The sequence below is a fragment of the Schistocerca nitens genome, chromosome 9 (assembly GCF_023898315.1).
Source record: "Schistocerca nitens isolate TAMUIC-IGC-003100 chromosome 9, iqSchNite1.1, whole genome shotgun sequence".
Classification (NCBI taxonomy): domain Eukaryota; kingdom Metazoa; phylum Arthropoda; class Insecta; order Orthoptera; family Acrididae; genus Schistocerca; species Schistocerca nitens.
Genome location: NC_064622.1, coordinates 177,463,771 through 177,484,459, shown reverse-complemented (window position 1 = coordinate 177,484,459; position 20,689 = coordinate 177,463,771). Strand labels below are relative to the sequence as shown.

Below are 20,689 nucleotides of genomic sequence, written 5' to 3'. Positions count from 1 at the left end.
AACAAAGAGCTACACGCAAAGTGCTAGGAAAGGTGTTTTGCATGTACCAGTTTTGCAGTGATAAACATCAGTATATAAAATAAAATGCAACACACAATACATACGGAGTATAAGGATAGAAATACAACAGATGAGTGTGTATATAATATACGGCTCAAGATAAACAGTGAAAAATTAGCATTTGCCAAATCTTGTTGTAACGCATAATATGCAAACTACTGTTCAAAGGTTATGAGGTATAGTATACTGTGAGCGGACCATTAAAAATCTAGCGGACTTGTGTAATAATATTCCACTTATGATAGAACCAGTAGTACAGAAGAAACCAGCGTGCCATCATGTTTAAGTCTGGGAGGTGGCACGAAGGAAGGTGTTTAAACTTTTTAAATTTATTTTTTATATTTCTAGACTGTTGTGCACAACACATAATAAATTATGTTATTGTTGTCTTACGGCAAGATAACCCTGAAAATATGGGTGTTGTATATCATATTAAGTGATAGGTGCAATACCGAAAACATGCTTGCTGCGTAATAACAAGCGAACCATGAATAATACGCCAGTTAAACCGCCGTAATAACCCATAAATGCTTCCAAATGTATTAATGATTCGTCACAATGCTGCAATTTTTGTGAAAGCGCCTATGGGTTATTACAGTGGTTTAACTACTGCCTTTACGCAGTGAGCTTGTTTCTGGTATTGCATCTGTTAGTTAATATGATATGCAACAACCATATTTGCAGGGTTAGTTTGCTGTAAGACAAAGGCCATATTATTTATTGGTGATAGGGAGAACACGCTGAAATAAATAGATCTGATGACGGCTACAATAAGACGAAACCAGCAGTCTTGCAAAATTATTAATTGCGATTGAAGCTCTATCAAAATAAAAGGGTGGAATAATAAGATCATTGACGTAGAGGACAAGATGTTTCCAGTAACATGAGAGTTAGTCCGTCTTTTTCGATGGTAATAAAGTCTTATTTGGAAAATATGTTTCGCGTTTATTTAAAGCACCTTTGGTGATCATGGTAACAATTGTGGTTTTGCTTACAAATCTCTTAAACGAGATCATAACCAACTCCCATGTTTAAAATTACATTTACTACTCATGTTTTTTGACTGCGATTTATTTTAATGTTTTCTTCTAGACACAGTTATTGGATTTTTTTGGCATGCTGCATTGACACACAATATTTTATCATTTTCATGTTATTAAGAAACTACATTCACCTCGTTTTCTTTGTTTAATATCGCACAGAATGCGATTGACGTTTGTTTATTTTTGTAGCTGTGGCAGCGTCTGTTGTCCATCGAAGTCTCTCTCTCCCCCCCCCCCCCCCTCTCTCTCTCTCTGTCTCTCCCTCCCTCTTCTTGCTAAGACACGTCAGACGCATCACGCATTTCCTCTGGTAGGAGGGACACCTTATACGCTCACTGTCCAGTCACATTATGTGAACAAACTTGTCAGAAGTCTGAGTATCCACCTTCTGCATTGCGGACTGCTGCGAGACCTTCAAGAAGAGAGTCAGTGAGGTTCTGCGTGGTACCAATAGGGATATGGAGCCATGCCGACTCTAGTGTCGTGGCCAGCTGCGGCAGGTTTCTCGGTGGGGGATCCATGACGCAAACTGCATGTACGAGGAGATCCCACAGATTCTCGACTGGGTCTAAAACATGGGAGTTTCATGGTGACGGGAGTACGGTAAACTCATCCTGTGCTCTTCGAACCACTCACGTACACTGTGAGCCATGTAACATTATGCATTGTCGTGTTGGTAGATGTCATCGTGCAGAGGATAAACAAACTGCATGTAGGGGTGGGCACGGTCCGCAAGGCTAGTTGCATACTTGTATAGATCCACTGTGCCTTCCAGAATAACGAGATCACCAGGGAAACGTCAAGAAATCATTCCCGTGAGCTCAACGCTCCGTCCTGCGGGCTGGACCCTTCCGACGATTGTAGCAGGGTGTTAGCTTTCAGACGTTTCACTCCGTACATAACAACGGCCGTCTACGTCCCGTTGCGGTATTGGCGTGCAAATTCAAGCCTTCGTCGCTGATACGTAGCGGTCAGCTTGGCAGCATGAACAAGGCGCCTGCTATGGAGGCCCGTACGCAGCATCATTTGCTGAACGGTCGTTGAGGAGACACTGTTGGTAGCTCCTTGGTTGGTTTGGGCGTTAGTTGCGCGTCAGTTGCACGTCTATTCACCTGTGCACATCTACACATCACCTCTGTCATCTATGGCCCGCGGTGTTCTACAATTGCCTTGCCGCCGTTTTAGGATAGCGTCGTTTTGCCGCGCATGGTATACTTTATTCGCGGCAGCGTGTGAACAGTTTACAAACATTGTCATATCGAAAATGCTTCCATCCTTGGCCCGAAAGCCAATGATCATGCCGCTCTTGACGCCAGATAAATCTCTCCTTTCCACGTTACGACAACGAATGGATTGTTTTCTGTATTCCATCTGACACGCTTCACAAACCCTCCACTGCTACTACCGCCACCTACTGTCTGTGAGTGGTTATTGAATGTTGACGTCGCACATAGCTTCAGCTCCTGACGGACGTTGATATATATCAACGGGGAGAGGTGAAAATGTGTGCCCCGACCGGGGCTCGAACCCGGGATCTCCTGCTTACATGGTAGACGCTCTATCCATCTGAGCCGAGAACACAGAGAATAGTGCGACTGCAGGGACTATCTCGCGCACGCTTTCTGCGAGACCCATATTCTCACTTTCTACGTCCACACACGACATTCGTAGTGTCCCTACCCTACACACTCATTACTCGTGGAAGACATCCTTACCAAGTCCCGTAAGAGTTCCGCTAATATGTGTGAATCCGCACAGAAGAAGAAGGTCATGGCCGGCGTTGCCAGAACGATATACTTATATGGCTATGGTGTCCGATCTTTCGCACATGTCCGAAGGAACAGACACCATGCAACTGATGATGGTCGAAGTAGAGAGGATATAAAATGTAGATTGGCAGTGGCAAGGAAAGCGTTTCTGAAGAAGAGAAATTTGTTAACATCGAGTATAGATTTAAGTGTCAGGAAGTCGTTTCTGAAAGTATTTGTGTGTGTAGCCATGTATGGAAGCGAAACATGGAAGATAAATAGTTTGGACAAGAAGAGAATAGAAGCTTTTGAAATCTGGTGCTAAAGAAGAATGCTGAAGATTAGATGGGTAGGCCACATAACTAATGAGGTGATGAATAGAATTGGAGAGAAGAGAAATTTGTGGCACAACTTGAATAGAAGAAGGGATCGGTTGATAGGGCAGCGTGGAGGGTAAAAATAGTAGAGGGAGACCGAGAGATGAATACACAAAGCAGATTCAGAAGCATGTAGGTTGCAGTAGGTACTGGAAGATGAAGAAGCTTGCACAGGATAGAGTAGCATGGAGAGCTGCATCAAACCAGTCTCTGGACTGAAGACCACAACAACATCCATATAAGTATATCGAACACAGCTGGTGGTCACAAAAATGTGATTGGACTGTGTATGTTATATGGTTGGTGTGCATGTACACAGACACAGATACACACACACACACACACACACACACACAGTGAGAAAGAGAGAGAGAGAGGGGGAGAGAGAGAGAGAGAGAGAGAGAGAGAGAGAGAGAGGGGGGGGGGGGGAGTTTGATACATAGAAACACATATAAGGATATCACGCGCTGTCACAGCTAAAAACGCGGAAGAAACGACGATCGTATTCCGCGCGATAAAGAAAGGCGAACGTTAACGAGGTGAATAGGTAATAATATGAAAATCAGAAAATCTAGTGTGTCAGGGTGTTGCAGCGTGCTAAAAATTCGAACGCCTGTGGAATTGAAGTTGTTGTTGTTGTCTACAGTCCAAAGACTGCTTTGATGCCGTTCTCCATGCTATTCTATCCTGTGCAAGCCTCTTCATCTCCAAGTAACTACTGCAACCTACATCCCTCTGAATCTGCTTGCTGTATCTAGCTCTTGGTCTCCTTAAAAAAGGATTTTTACCACCCCACCCCTCCTTCCTCTATTCTTCTCACCAGTACTAAATTGGTGATCCCTTGGTGTCTCAGAATCTCTCCTTCTAGTCAAGTTGTGGCACAAATTTCTTTTCTCCCCAATTCTGTTCTGTACCTGCTCATTAATTACTATTCAGGAACTGAAGTAAAAGCAGTGAAAGTATTTCTAAATGTGGGTACTGCTTATCTCGTTAAATCGATTTGTAAGCAAAATCGTGACTGTTACTGTGACCACTCACGATACTTTAATTAAAAGCGAAACGCATCTGACAGGCATAAGACATTATTACTCCCTTATTACTTGTGAAACTGCTAATACAGTAGTGAAGTCTCTAAAATAGAACAGAAAAACTCAACATATAAGTTGTCCTACTTCGTGAATTTCGAGTAACACCTAAGCCCACGGCTGAAGTGCTGTGCTGGATGCCTGGCGGCCATGTTGCGACGTAGGCTGTGACTCACCAATGGAGGGCCGGACGATGGCGACGGGCAGGCCGCCGCTCTGTTCCACCAGCATGTGCTCTGCCAGCGCCTTGGTGAAGGTGTACGTGTTGGGCCGGTTGCCGATGATCCTGCGCACAGGAAAACACTTAGTCAGCCCACACATCTCCCAATCTGGGCACGCACACCGGTAATGGCGAAGGAAATGCACGTGTCTCTTATACATTAACCACGTGCACAGGACAGCGAATGGGATGTGTATGGATGGAAGAGGTTTTTCTGTCAGGGACGACAGAGAGCCAAATTCAATAAATTGTCGGTGTATACTGCAGGCAACGATTCACATTGCGTCAGTCTACAAAGGGTGTAGTTTTATCATATGCCAGTTGCATAGGCGACAGCGATGGTTGGCCAAAAGCTATAAGATTCTAGAGAAGATTACACGGCGCATGCATATTAATAGAGAGAGGCGCGGGAGACACAAGCTACAGGAGAGACAAAGGCAGAGGTCCTAAGGCCGCCTCCTCTGGAGGAGATGCGAAATACCGGGTGGCTATAGTTAAAGTGCAGATACGGACAGAGGTCCATTGTGGGGTTTAATTGTCATATGGCAGCGAAACTTGGTACATATGCTAATGCTTTAACACAGAACCGATTCAAGTTTGCCGGCCGCGGTGGTCTCGCGGTTCTAGGCGCGCAGTCCGGAACCGCGCGACTGCTACGGTCGCAGGTTCGAATCCTGCCTCGGGCATGGATGTGTGTGATGTCCTTAGGTTAGTTAGGTTTAACTAGTTCTAAGTTCTAGGGGACTGATGACCTAAGATGTTAAGTCCCATAGTGCTCAGAGCCATTTGAACCATTTTTTTTTATTCAAGTTTGAAAGTAAATTAATGCCACCTTTGGCCACCAGGTGAAAAACTGGCGCTCTGAATGCAAGAAAGACACATACGTATGTTTCCATATGCAATTGAATGGGAATGGGACATGGACAAAGAAGGTCAAACAAATCAAAAGGCATAATGATGATTTTTATTATTAACCATCTTGCATGAAACCGGTAGTTTCCACACATTTGCGCCGTTTGAAAGTAGGAATCACGTGCTCTACGAGAGGGTTTTGATAACGTGCAGATGCCGCGGTCCACCTGACGGGCCCTCTGGGTGTATTCTCTTCTGAGGAACTGACCAAGAATGAAGGTGATTGTGAATCCACACCACACAGTCACACACAGTGAGTGCAATGGCTCTTTGTGCCCGATACATCGTTTAATAGTACCCCGTATTCGACAATTCTGTGTATTCACTGCACCCTCTAGTGGGCATTGTCACTCCATAGACTACTGCCCGGCCACACGTCATAATTTCGATTCATGCCAGAAGCCGCAGAGCAAATTCAGAACGTTGCTGCAGATCATGAGGTTTCAGTTTCTACACCGTCTGGATCTTGTGCGGGTACCAGTGTAATACAGACTGCAAAACTTTCTTTACTGTTGGCCGTGGGATGGATAACTCTCGTGACACTGCATAAGCACTAGCATCACATGGGGCAGTTACAGTAACAGCATCCACTGGGATGCCACACGAAACTCACCAATGTTTCACTATCATCTTCTGTAAACCATATAATGACATTGGGCTCTCCTCAGACCTTTCAGTCGGCAATACTCTCTCAATGGAGCGCCGTAACTGCTGGCGTTCACAGTGCACCTGATCAGATTAGGGTCTAACCCTCTCTTATCTTAAGCCCTCTCTTACATCAGACCAGGCTTTCACGCATGCTGTATTTTTTCATCTTATTTACCTCATACATAACAATAATTTTAATATCAGTAACAGTTATAAACCAGTGTTAATAGAATTAAAGTGATTTGAATGTTTGTAGGGACAATGTAAATAAATTGTATTAAGAACTAATATAGCTAATACGAGCAGTACTTCTACTACTGCTGCTGCTACTGTCATTAATAATATAAAATAGATAGCGGCAGATGCAAATAATATATATAGGTGTATAGAAACGATATAGCAATTTAAGAGTAAGGGAAATATAGGTAGACTGCACGAGCTGAGAATACTGGGAAATGGAGATCTTTTTGGAAAGAAGGATGTAAAGGGGTAACTACTGCGTACAAGCAGAATGATATTATTTTTGCTTCAGCAGATATGTCAGATCTTTTGATGCAGGATATATTAGTCAGTTCTGTAATGCGAAGAGGGAGCTCATCCCAGAGTCGGATTCCTGCTACTGAAAAGAACTTCGAGAAAGTGATGGAGCACGACAGAAAGGAATTTGCTCTGGTGGGAACTGGTGTTTCTGCCATGTTGTTGAGACAAGAGCGTTCAGATCGAGGAGAGGTATGATGGACAGTTTACGTTGATAGGACAGTAGAGGAGACAGACTGAATGAAAATCTCTGCGCTTGTCTGTACGCAGCCAGGATAGCTCTGTATGTGATGGTGTAATACGAACAAAGAGTCGAACGTCGCGGATACAATATATGAAGGGTTCAAATGGTTCAAATGGCTCTGAGCACTATGGGACTTAACATCTGTGGTCATCAGTCCCCTAGAACTTAGAGCTACTTAAACCTAACTAACCTAAGGACATCACACACATCCATGCCCGAGGCAGGAATCGAACCTGCGACCGTAGCAGCCACGCGGTTCCGGACTGAGTGCCTAGAACCGCGAGACCACCACGGCCGGCAATATATGAAGGGCTTATTTCAATAGTGGTACAAGTCCATTTTTGTTCATTGTGAGATACAGATTCCTAAAGTTAAATGAGCGCAGAAAAATCTGCAGTTGAGATACCAGAAATATCCAAACATATGGCTTCTTGCTAGATACGAACCTTTCTTTCTGTTTGTTTGGATCATTAATTGCAGAAGTGTTATAGGCAGAAAAGTGGAGGTAATGGACTTGTACCACTATTGAAATAAGCCCTTCATATGGAACACGGGCGTTCGTAACTAGTTCCAGGCGCAGTGAGCTTTTCTGAGAAAGACCATGCAGGATAAATCTCTGTAATCAACAACTGGAAGCTTTTTAGATTACGTCACACAGTGGCTGTAATATGTTTAACACTGTGGCATTGATGGTGCAATGGACAAATGCAGGTATAGCGAAATAAGGCGGGAGGTGCGCAGCGGTACTGACTTGGGCGTGATTGCGTCCAGCAGGTCCTCGTCCATCCACTCGACGCACTCGACGATCTTCTCGGGGTCTGCGGGCGGTGGGTACACCATCTCCGACACCTCGCTGCGGTCGCAGTTGCAGTACGCAGTCGACACGTGCACCAGCGCCTGCAACATCACGCGTGTCTCGCGTCTCAACAACGCCGGCACTTCCACTTCATCACTCCTCGAAACGGTGGGGTGTTTCCCTATGGTGACTGTACGCTGTCTGGCCACTGCGAAGCGGCAACAAGGGACAGGCACCTGCCTCCGTAGGCGAGGGGGCCAACACGCTGTCCGCAGCTCGTGGTCGTGCGGTAGCGTTCTCGCTTACCACGCCCGGGTTCCCGGGTTCGATTCCCGGCGGGGGCAGGTATTTTCTCTGCCTCGTGATGACTGGGTGTTGTGTGCTGTCCTTAGGTTACTTTTGTACGTCGAATAACTCCAAAACTTCGGCCGCTGGCTAAAATGCATTCCAGCACAAAATTTAATTACATTAGATTTCCTACAAAAACGTCCTGTTCATTTTTGCTCTAGGAAAAATGGTTTTCCAGTAGCGAGCGAGAGATGAAAATCTTGCGCTTAGTTTCTTGAAGGCCAGAAATAACATTGCGGGTTACATAAAGCGACATGGGTTGAGACAGCTGAATCACCCTGTATGGAAAGCTCTGTCTTTATGAACAGACAAACACTCTATCCGCATGAATATGCCACAGGAAACAACTTGAATGAGACAAGAACTTGTAGTGAAGATTCGGACTCGTAGAAGTTTAAACGAACGACTCACCTCGAGCTTGTCCATCTTGTGGCAGAGTTGGACTAGGCGCTTGGTGCCGACGATGTTCATGGCGACGGACAGCTTGAGCTTCTCGTCGAACTTGACGGTGGCGGCCGAGTGGAAGACGACGGAGACGTTGTCGGCGAGGATCTTCTGGTCGGTGGCGCTGAGGCCGAGGTGCGGGCTCGTGATGTCGCCGCACACCGGCACCAGCTTGTTCAGCGCGTCCGGCCGCTCGCGACGCAGCTGGTCGAACAGCTGCGGGCACCACAACACGGCGCTGAAACTCGGTGCCTCCGGAGATTACTCCGTCAGTAGCAGTTATTCAGGGGGCGTGTCTAAGATCGTCTTTGCTTTGGTCGCAGACACATATGCTGGGGTGACAAAAGTCGTGGGATAGCGATATGCACAGATGCAGACGGCCGTAGTGTATCCTGTATACAGGGTATAAAAGGGCAGTGCATTGGCGGAACTGTAATTTGTATTCAGGTGATCCATGTGAAAAGGCTCCAGACGTGATTATGGTCGCACGATGGGAATTAACAGACCTTGAACGCGGAATGGTAGTTGGAACCAGACGCATGGAACATTCCGTTTCGGAAATCATTAGGAAATTCAATATTTCGAGATCCACAGGGTCAACGGAGCGCCCAGAAAACCAAATTTCAGGCATTACCTCTCACCACGGGGAACCCAGTGGCCAGCGGCCTTCACTTAACGTGCGAGAGCAGCGACGTTGGCATAGAGTTGTCAGTGGCATCAGACAAGCAATAACTACAAAAATCAATGTGGGACCTACGACGAACGAATCCGTTAGGACAGTGCGGCGAAATCTGGCGTTAGTTGGTCGTGGCAGCAGATCAACGCGACTGAATTTGCTTACAGCACGGCATCGCCTGCAGCGCCTCTCGTGGGCTCGTGACCATGTCGTTTGGAACCCTGGACGACATGAAAACCGTGGCCTGGACAGATGAGTCCCGATATCAGTTGGTAAGAGCTGATCGAGTGTGGCGCAGATCCCACGAAGCCGTGGACACAAGTTGTCCACAAGGCACTGTGCATGCTGGTGGTGGCTCCATAATGGTTATGCTCGGCTACTTTGAGTACAATTGCGGCCATTCATGGACTTCAAGTTCCTAAACAGCGATCGAATTTTTATGGATGACAATGCACCATGCCACCGGGCTACAATCATCCGCGATTATGCTGATGAACATTCGGAACAATTTGAGCGAACGATTTAGCCAGTCAGACGCCCCACATGAATCATATCGAACATTTATAAGACGTAATCGAGAGATCAGTTCGTGCACAAAATACTACGCTGGCGATACTTTTGCAGCTATGGTCGGCTATAGATGCAGCATGGCTCAATAGTTCTGCGGGGGACTTCCAACGAATTGTTCCCATGCAACGTCAAGCTCCTACACTACGCCGGGCTAAAGAAGGTCCGACACGAGATTAGGAGGTAGCGCATGACTTCTGTCACCCCAGTGGATAAGGGCTGAATAAGAAAACATTTTATTAGCTGTATGCTCACACTGACTCCTAAATCGCAGCCTATTCTCAACCATGTTTTCCCTAACGCTGCCGTACAGCAACACCGACAACTGTCGTCAGACACCATCGCCAGAGGTCGCCCGATGACATCGGCCGACAGTTCGGTCACTGGCGTCCGATCTCCTTCGCCAGTTTTCGGTGTGATGAATGCCACGGGTGTGTGGAGGATTATGCTATTACAAGTGCGCCGAATATGTCTCAATGAGATATACCTGTCTCAAAACGAATGTGGCTACTTGATCAATTTGCACCAAACTTGGTACACATAGGTAGCACTTACTATATGAAAAGTGTGGTGTCACCGCCAGACACCACACTTGCTAGGTGGTAGCCTTTAAATCGGCCGCGGTCCGTTAGTATACGTCGGACCCGCGTGTCGCCACTATCAGTGATTGCAGACTGAGCGCCGCCACACGGCAGGTCTAGAGAGACTTCCTAGCACTCGTCCCAGTTGTACAGCCGACTTTGCTAGCTATGGTTCACTGACAAATTACGCTCTCAATTGCCGAGACGATAGTTAGCATAGCCTTCAGCTACGTCATTTGCTACGACCTAGCAAGGCGCCATTATCAATTGCTATATATCTTGTGATGCATGTACCGCCAGAGCGATGTTCACCAATTATGGATTAAAGTTAAGTATTCCAGCAGCTACGTACTTTTCTTGATAGTATAATTACTTTACCTGTTCCAGACCTCACGCCAGCCTGCGTGAGCTTAAACGCGTGCCTTTCGGCTTCCTCCAAACCCCGTGGATTGGCTCCTGCCAATCCACAACAAAAAGAAGCGTTGTGGAGTTAAGAAGGAGTAGGGGAAGGGGTGGAGTAAAAAAGAAGTAAGATACCCAGATATAGAATGAGCTTATTACCCGTGGCCTTGCGAGTGTACGCACATGTTAAATATATTTCACTTATATTTAGATATTTCACACATATTTGTACACATATTTTACCCTTATCTTCAGTGAATTTTTCCCTCCAGTTTCATTTTCATGCAGCTCAGTGTTTATGACGTCGTATCTTCTGAACTCTGTGTCGTACAAGATATATTTTTCTTGGTGCATTCAGCGGCATTTGTGGATACTGTCTGCAAAAGTGTAGCGATTACGTGTAGTAGTAAATAAGTAATAAATTAAAACAGCTTGCTTCATGCGCCAGTTTTATTGCATGAACATCAAAATGTAGTAAGAGATAAACTTTTTTCCTCTCATCATGTTTGGGGTTATCAACGACATTAACTTTCTTCAATGTTTGTAATTAGATGTAAAGTTTGTTGCAAGTCACTAAGTGCTCTCATCCTCAAATACTGGATGAATAATGTATGAGTATTGCCGCCTAGGGTGCGACAGTGGTTTTCCACCCTCACTAGACCCCATTGGTCTGTAGGTGGTTCTTACCATTCCAGACAGACATTCCAGGTACCAAGTTTGGTCGAGATCTGTCGGGTGGGTTAGGAGAAGACGTGTTTATTCATCCATATATAAAACTTTTATCCATTCTGGATTTGGAACACTGCGACTGTCTTGTTAAAAGGTTTGAGGAATTAAGTGCAACCAAAAGCCGTTATTCTTCAATTTTTATTTACTCATGACCGGTTTCGAATCGCCTAGCGATCTATAATCAGGTGATACAATTTAGTTTGGAGTATTGTGGGGGTCGTGCATCTGTGGCAAATATAGAGACGAAAAAGTGAGCACTGTATGTGGGAAGAATATTAAGATCGTAAGATTAATTTGACGGCATTACTCACTGTTTTTATTCTTGTTGCAAGCACTGCTCTGGAACACATAATATATGGTTTCCAGTATCGTTAAATATCAAGTGAAAGAGGCACTTTTCCACCGATGGCGATTCGCACATACTTTACAAAATATAAACAAACCAAAGAGTGTGGCTGTTGTTGTCTCCAAAGAGTTTTGTGGAGGCAGAGATTTTCTTTGCTCATTTTTCTTTTTGTGTGGCATTCGTAATAAAATATATATTTGTTACATTAGTTTCTTTATAAAAATTAGTATTATGTTTTTACATTGCAATTTTTTTTCTATGCTATTTACAAAACCTACAACAAACTGTTTAGGACAATATTTCTGGTAGTGAAGTTATGTTACAATATAAAAACATAATACTCTTTGGAGACAACAACAGCCACACTCTTTGGTTTGTTTATATTTTGTAAAGTATGTGGGAGTCACTATCGGTGGAAAAGTGCATCTTTCAGTTGATATTTAACGATTCTGGAAGCCATACATAGTGTGTTCCAGAACAGTGCTTGCAACAAGAATAAAAACAGTGAGTATTACCATCAAATTAATCTTGCAATCTTAATATTCTTCCCACATACGGTGCTCACTTTTTCGTCTCCATATTTTCCACAGATGCACGACCCCCACAATACTCCAAACTAAATTGCATCATCTGATGATGAATCGCCAGGCGATTCGAAACAGGTTATGAATAAATAAAACTTGAAGAAAAAACGGCTATTGGTTGCAGTAATTCCTGAAACCTTCATCCATATATATTTTATGCTTCATAGAAAAGCTCATGGAACATGCAACTTTATTTAAAAATTTGCCACACCTGGGAATCGAACCCATGGTACCAAAGTGGTTTGCGAGCATACTGCCACACAGACACGCAGCCCATTGGAAAAAAAATTGCTCTAGAGTAATGAGAGTTGCATCAGTTGCTTTGGTGGATTGATATTTGAGTTCTGAACTTCGCTCACCACAAATATAAAAACATACGATATTCCTATTGCTGTGTGGTCGCCATGTGAGCTGCGGGCAGTACTCACGGTGTACGAATGTACTCGCACTTGCGATTACGGACAACCTTCAGCTGAAAAATGGAATGACGAGATTGAAAATTTGTTCCCGACCGGAACTCGAACTCGGATTATCCCCCAGACTCGAGCGGTCGCCTTAACAAATTCGGCTATCCTAACCCGCTTCACGACCAGACCTAAACTTCGTCGTCCGTGTGTCCTCAATTTTCGCCGGTACATTCGCAGCTGTAGTGGCCGGAGCGCCTGTTCCTTTTGCCATGCGTGCAGTGCAGTATCGCGCAATACTCACGGTGGCGTTGAGTAGCTCGTCGAGTCGCGTGCGGACGTCAGTGCCGCGCTTTGGCCGCATCAGCAGGTAGATGGTGCTGATCTCGGGGCAGGAGCGCAGCAGCTTCTCCACCAGCACCTTGCCCATGAAGCCGGTGGCGCCCGTCACCAGGAGATGCCGTCCGCGGAAGAAATCCGGGATGGCGCCCGCCGCCTCGCTCATATTGCCGGACCTGAAGAAAATCAGTAGAAACACCAGTCACAACACAGTCCTAGACCCAGGAGCAATGCTGCTACGCATAGAATATTCTATTCGTGATGGCTGTGGAACTATCTGTTTGTAGCTGAAATGGATTCGCAATGGTACACTGTCCAGTCACTTAATGTGACCACCTGTCAAAAGCATGAATAACCATTTTTTGCAGCGCGGACTGCTGTGAGATGCGCAGGAAGAGAGTCAGTGAGGTTCTGGAAGGTACTGACAGGGACTGGAGACTCCAGTGCAATGGCCAGTTTCGCTAGGTATTTCGGCTGAGGATCCATGGCGCGAACAACGCGACAGAGGTGGTCTCACAGCTTCTCGATTGGGTTTAAATCTGGGATGTTTGGCGGCCAGGGGAATACTTTAAACTCATTCTCAAGCTATTCGAATCAAGCATTTACACTGAGAGCTGTCATACGTTGCATTGTCCTGCTGGTAGATGCCAACACTCCGAGAAAAAACAAACTGCATGGTCGCGAAGGATATATGAAGGGCTTATTTCAATAGTGGTACAAGTCCATTTTTGTTAATCTTGAGATACAGAGTCCTAAAGTTAAATGAGCACTGAAAAATCTGCAGTTGAGATACCAGAAATATTTAAGCAAATGGCTTCTTGCTAGAGATGAACATTTCTTTCTGTTTGTTTGGATCATTAATTTCAGAAGCATTATAGGCAGAAAAGTGGAGGTAATGGACTTGTACCACTATTGAAATAAGCCCTTCATGTACATACTTGTGTTGATCCACAGTACCTTTCAAAATGATGGATCACTCAGGGAATGCCACGGAAACGTTTCCCGCAACATAACGCTTCCTCCTCCGTCCTGGAACATTCCGACAACACTGGACTCGCATTCGGGAGGACGACGGTTCGATCCCGTGTCCGGCCATCCTGATTTAGGTTTTCCATGATTTCCGTGAATCGCTCCAGGCAAATCTCGGGATGGTTCCTTCGAAAGGGCACGGCCGACTTCCTTTCCTAATCCGATGAGACCGATGACCTCTTTGTATGGTCTCCTCCCTCAAAACAACCCCAACCCAACCCCCATTCCGACAACTGTTGGAAGCTGTTTGCTTTCAGACATTACACGGCGAACACGCAACCTCCCAACCATCCGATGGAGCAAAGAACGTGATTGATTTGTAAAGCTACCTTTCGCCACTCAGCGGACGCCCAGTTCCGATATTGGCTTGTAAATTTCAGCCTTCCTCGTCGATGAACAGCAGTCAGCATGGGTGCATGAAACAGACGCTTGCTTTGTAGGCCCATACACAGCGACGTTCGCTAGACGGTCGTTGCGGAGACACCGCTGGTAGCCCCTTGGTTCACATGGGCCTTTAGTTGCTCAACAGTTGCACATCTACTCCCCAGTACACATCTCAGCAGCCGTCGCTCACACCTGTCATCTATGGCCCGTGGTGCACCACAGTTACCTCAGCTGAAGTATAGCCTTCCTATTGGCAGTGTGGAGGCAGGCGTTATCGTGCAACAGGGCGATTCTGTCCGACAGCATTCGCGGGTATTTTGACTTTATAGCACATCGCAGTTTCTGTAAAGTGTCTTCATAGTAGTGCGCACTGGTTCCACGCTCGAGGAATTCGACGAGCAGAGGAAGCATCATATTGCACGATAATTCCCGTCCCCACACTACGAGTTAGATGAAGGCTACCCCTCAGCGATTTGCTTGGTAAACAGTGCAATATCCTCCGTACGGGCCGGATGTTTCACCGTGTGATTTTCATGTCCTTGGAGACCTGAAGATAGTCATGCTTGGACGTCGGTTTCAACTGGATGAGAAATGCAAGAGTGGGTGCGGATGTGGATCCATCAGCGGCCGATTGCGCTCTACGAACACTAAATTGCATAACGTCATGGGTCCTAAAAGTTGATCATTATCGCTATTACCATTATCGACATTATCATTATCATCATCATCGCCAAACCGTAATTTTCTATTCATTACAAGACAAATTATCAGACAACAAGCCTAAAATGATAAATTTCCACACGAAGTCGTATAACTGTCGTAAGTAATCAGCGTTGTTTATTTTATCAACGGAATATTACGGAAAATGAGATATATTTCTCCTATTATACCCCCATAATGTTCACAGTTTATCGATTCTGATGTTATAGATTAATGTAATGCTGTTTACATAATCTGAGTTATTGCATCTCTTCTCAATTCTCTTTCTTCAATTGAATTTGAACTGCTACTGACACGTGTTCACGTTATCATTACATTTTACTGCTTTTGTTTTTTCCTGCCTTCTTAACTTTTCCACTGTTCGCGAATATTATAGAATGTATTCATTCTCTTCCATTTTATTTTACTTAATCTTATTCTATGTAATCTATTCCCTTGTGTTGTATTTGATTTTTGCTATGTCATGTTGCTGCCAAAGGACAAAATAGTTTTCTCAGCGTGTTTTTCAGCTTAGTGTGTTTCCGCTGTTTTTTGCTCGTGAAATCATTCCCTTCCATGAGATATTTATCTTGCGTCTCCATAGGGAATTTGAGTACGAGTAAGCGACAAGTGTCACTTACGTAAAGCAAATCGTAAACGAGTCGTTTGAAATCACCCGATGACAATTTCTGCAAACACGTCGGAACTTCAGGACATCGCTGTGTTGACATACGTGGGATCCACACGAGTTCTGCGGAGCTACCGGCTGCGTCTTTTCTCTGGTCTGTCGAAAACGAAACATCCCTTCTTTCCACAGAATGTTGGCATGCTAAGGCCTGTACATTGTCGGAGTTAGATAATGGTGCGCGTTATTTTGTATTCCGTTGCTGTCATTCTGTGATTGTTTGATCATATCGCGAGAACACTACAGCCGTTTATTTAAAATTAGAACAACTCCGCTTTGAAAACCGTGTCCCGCTGGATGTGCGTAGCAGCGTGGCCATACGAGTGAGGTTGTAGCTAGGTGTGTTCATCTTCAGGTACACATCACGGGGTTCTATAGCTCACCCAACGTCTTCTTAAGCTGCATGTTCCTCTCGCCACAGAAGATCAAGCTCTGTCATGGTTCCGTTTCCGAAGTGTAGTTGCAGCTGTTTGACTGTAGGAAAATACGGGTCTGCTTTTCAGTAAAGAGCACGTAAATTACTTTTAAGTGATGCCGCTTATATATTTACTATATTTGCTACAGCAGTTACACTAACCAACAATGAAAATGTAACTGGGATGAAATAAATGTTTGTTGACTATATCGACCACGATAACAACCAAAACGACAATGAAAAATAGCTGTGTATATTTTGTCGCTGTTTTTAGTCCGATCTCTTTGCAACACTGGGGAGGGGAAGAGGATGGGAGGAGCGGAGCTGTTGTAAACTTTGTTCTGTTCGTGCGCTGGAACAGCGTGTTACTGTAGTGTAGTCAGTGAATGTGCTCATTGTAATTTCTTTGATTCAAAGTACATCGCAAATGCGTAAATAGTGTTAACAATTTTTGCTACCATTGCGGACAAGCTACACTGAAATCGCAAAGGAGGCCAGTAACGCCATATATCAGGAAGGCGTAAGACTGTACTTTGGCAATGAAATCGGGGACCATAAGTCCTGAGCTGGTCATTTATGTTGCGTACCTTATGTCTCAAGTATTCATTCGTGACTGAATCGCAAAAGATCTTCCATGAGCTTTGCTATATTCATGATCTGGCGAGAACCATCAGACGATGTGAATGATTGTTATTTTGTATCGCGATTCCATTAACAGATGGTATTTCAAAGAAGAAAATGTCTTCCGTAACATGTCCTAACATACCGTCTGCCACGCGACCAATGGCTCACGGAGACGGACTGCCTGTTCCTGTTCCACCTGACTGTGATAATGAAACTAGTGCTGCAACATCACCTTCAAAACGCAGTTCTTCGAAAGATTCTGAGATTGTGTGTAACAACGAGTGTAAAGAGATTTACATAAATAACACATTGTGAACTAAACGACCCAATGAGAGATCTGGAATTGCCGAAAGGTAAAGCAGAACTGTTGGAGTCAAAACTCGGAAAGCCGTACGACAAGAGCTCCTTATGAACCTCGTGGCGAGCATGGGACCACATTGCACAACTTGCACTGCCGCCCGTGCTGGTCAGACATCCTAATAAGATCCATGTCGCTCCTTTTGTAATGTCCAGGAGACCACCATACACTACTGTCCATTAAAATTGCTACACCAAGAAGAAATGCAGATGATACACGGGTATTCATTGGACAAACATATTATACTAGAACTGACATATGGTTACATTTTCACGCAATTTGGGTGCATAGATCCTGAGAAATCAGTGCCCAGAACAACCACCTCTGGTCGTAATAATGGCCTTGATACGCCTGGGCATTGAGTTAAACAGACCTTGGATGGCGTGTACAGGTACAGCTGCCCATGCAGCTTCAAAACGATACCACAGTTCATCAAGAGTAGTGACTGGCGTATTGTGACGAGCCAGTTGCTTCGCCACCATTGACCAAACGTTTTCATTTGGTGAGAGATCTGGAGAATGTGCTGGCAAGGGCAGCAGTCGAACATTTTCTGTATCCAGAAAGGCCCGTACAGGACCTGCAACATGCAGTCGTGCATTATCCTGCTGAAATGTAGGGTTTCGCAGGGATAGAATGAAGGGTAGAGACACGGGTCGTAACACATCTGAAATGTAACGTCCACTGTTCAAAGAGCCGTCAGTGCGAACAAGAGGTGACCGAGACGTGTAACCAATGGCACCCCATACCATCACGCCGGGTGATAAGCCAGTATGGCCATGACGAATAGACGCTTCCAATTGGGATGTCGCCAAACACGGATACGACCATTATTATGCTGTAAACACAACCTGGATTCATCCGCAAAAATGACGTTTTGCCATTCGTGCACCCAGGTTCGTCGTTGAGTGCACCATCGCAGGCGCTCCTGTCTGTGATGCAGCGTCAAGGGTAACCGCAGCCATGGTCTCCGAGCTGATAGTCCATGCTGGTGCAAACGTCGTCGAACTGTTCGTGGAGATGGTTGTTGTCTTGTAAACGTCCCCATCTGTTGACTCAGGGATCGAGACGTGGCTGCACAATCAGCCATGCGGATAAGATGCCTCTCATCTCGACTGCTAGTGATACGAGGCCGTTGGGATCCAGCACGGCATTCCGTATTACCCTCCTGAACCCACCGATTCCATATTCTGGTAACAGTCATTGGATCTCGACCAACGCGAGCAGCAATGTCGCGATACGATAAACCGCAATCGCGATAGGCTACACTACGACCTTTATCAAAGTCGGAAACGTGATGGTACGCATTTCTCCTCCTTACACGAGGCATCACAACAACGTTTCACCAGGCAACGCAGGTCAACTGCTGTTCGTGTATGAGAAATCGGTTGTAAACTTTCCTCATGTCAGCACGCTGTAGGTGTCGCCACCGGCGCCAACCTTGTGTGAATGCTCTGAAAAGCTAAGCATTTGCGTATCACAGCATCTTCTTGCTGTCGGTTTAATTTCGCGTTTGTAGCACGTCATCTTCGTGGTGTAGCAATTTTAATGGCCAGTAGTGCATATTTTTTATTCTGGTTTACCGGTATAGACAATAATATACATGGTGATTCACGACGATATGCAAACATGTTAATATGTTATTCTACAAGTAAAACTAAAGAATAAAGTTCACATAAACATAGGTCCGCGCATGTTTAGTTACGGAGTTACGTCTGATAAAAGATTTTTCCTGAAATTTAGCAACTTCGCTAGTTTGAAGCCATCGTAAAACTGTACGAGGTTAAGGTAAAGCACGATTTCCATTTATTTTGTTGTTATTGATCTGGTGAATCTAATAAAACGAGTCCCAGACGTGTATCTCCCGCAGTTTTCCAGAACATTCAGAGAAGCAAAGAAGTAATTTCGTAAAATTTTTATTTTATTAAGTGCTTGGCCTAATTTGTTTTTTAAATTCCAGACAACTGCACAAAGTTTTCAACAGAAGTTGTGGAGAATTTAATCTTGAAAAAATGATGTAATCTGAAACTGTATGAATGTGTCAGATAACCTGCTTTTATTAATACCATAACACACTTGAATTCATGTGAAACTGGAAGGAACGAAGGTCAGTGTTAAGGAAGTTGTACAGTGTACATACAGTTTCACAATACAATCACAATAAACGTTCTCCACCGAGTTCAATGCATTCGGCTGTACATGTATGAACAGATTTTGTTGCTCGTTTCAGTTTCACAGGGTTGTATAATAATCTTTGATTCTCTGGATGTTCTGGAAAACTACTGCAGATACATGTCTGGGACATGTTTTATTAGATTCACTACACCAATAACAACAAAATAAATGGAAATCGTGCTTTACTTTTACCTCGTATAGGTTTGGGATGGCTTCATATTAGCGAAGTTGCTAAATTTCAGGCAAAATCTTTTATTAGCCGTAACTCCATATCTAAACATTTGGGGACCTATGTTTATCTGAACTTTTTTCTTTAGTTTTACTTGTAGAATAACATATTTACATATCGTCGTGAATCACCCTGCATTTGCAGCTGACAACTAAATTTTATTCTATAGAACACTTTGTATTTGTTTGCTGCTGTAAAATATTATCTTTGTGTTACGTTTTCGACTTAAATATTGCTTTACACAGAGTTTAGTTTTACCCGTCTCTGACGTGTGGTCTATATGGGCGCCCTACTTTCTAAAGGAAGAAGAGGTCTGGGACTCCGTAGCATTTGGCTTGCACTGCACTACAGGTAACATAATAGTCTTGTTCTACTCCGGTTGCTGTATAGATTGTTACGATGATATGGATTGACAAGTACTCTTGTAAGGTCTTCGAAATTTCACGTGACCTAATGAAGAAAACAATTATTCACTCACAAGCTTTACTTATCGGTTGGCTTCGGTGCGCGAAACGGTAAAACTTTCCGTAGAACGTGAAGTCCAATTCACTTCCACCACGCGCCTGGTGACAATTGAATTAGCAGCTGAACGCCACCTGGGTTTCCCAATAACGCCGACTTCTAAAGACAACATCTGGCGCAGGCCGTGCCAGTTTTATTAGTACCGAGCACTTCACGACCACTGCGCTCAGATCATTCGCAATCGCATTCCGACAAATCGCACTCTGTTCCATGAAGTGAAATTTAGTTGGAACTAGCGACCAATCCGGTCGTCGCACCGGACAGCTGGACGATCTTTAAATTATGTACAGAAACCCACCTCTTGGATCAGTCTGCATGTTAGTGAGGACCGTTCCAAGATCCCTACAGCAGCTCCTGAGATTACTCTCCACATACTGACAGAAGCGGCAGGGGACCATGTTGTTGTTATGGTCTTCAGTCCGAAGAGTGGTTTGATGCAGCCCTCCACGCTACTCTACCGTGTACATGATTCTTCATGTCAG

At 44.7% G+C, this 20,689-nt stretch overlaps 1 protein-coding gene across 1 annotated transcript in view; it reads right to left on the bottom strand.

The window, feature by feature from the left end:
- The window catches only part of LOC126203120 (putative fatty acyl-CoA reductase CG5065), a 272,413-nt gene that overhangs the window by 65,281 nt on the left and 186,443 nt on the right, over window positions 1–20,689 (bottom strand). The window contains exons 3-6 of the mRNA XM_049937367.1: window positions 13,056–13,266; window positions 8,430–8,678; window positions 7,626–7,771; window positions 4,490–4,599 (exon numbers count right to left, since the gene is read on the bottom strand). Of these exons, the coding sequence (XP_049793324.1) occupies window positions 4,490–4,599; window positions 7,626–7,771; window positions 8,430–8,678; window positions 13,056–13,256 (706 nt within the window). The 5' untranslated portion in view covers window positions 13,257–13,266. The remainder of the gene's footprint in view (window positions 1–4,489; window positions 4,600–7,625; window positions 7,772–8,429; window positions 8,679–13,055; window positions 13,267–20,689) is intronic.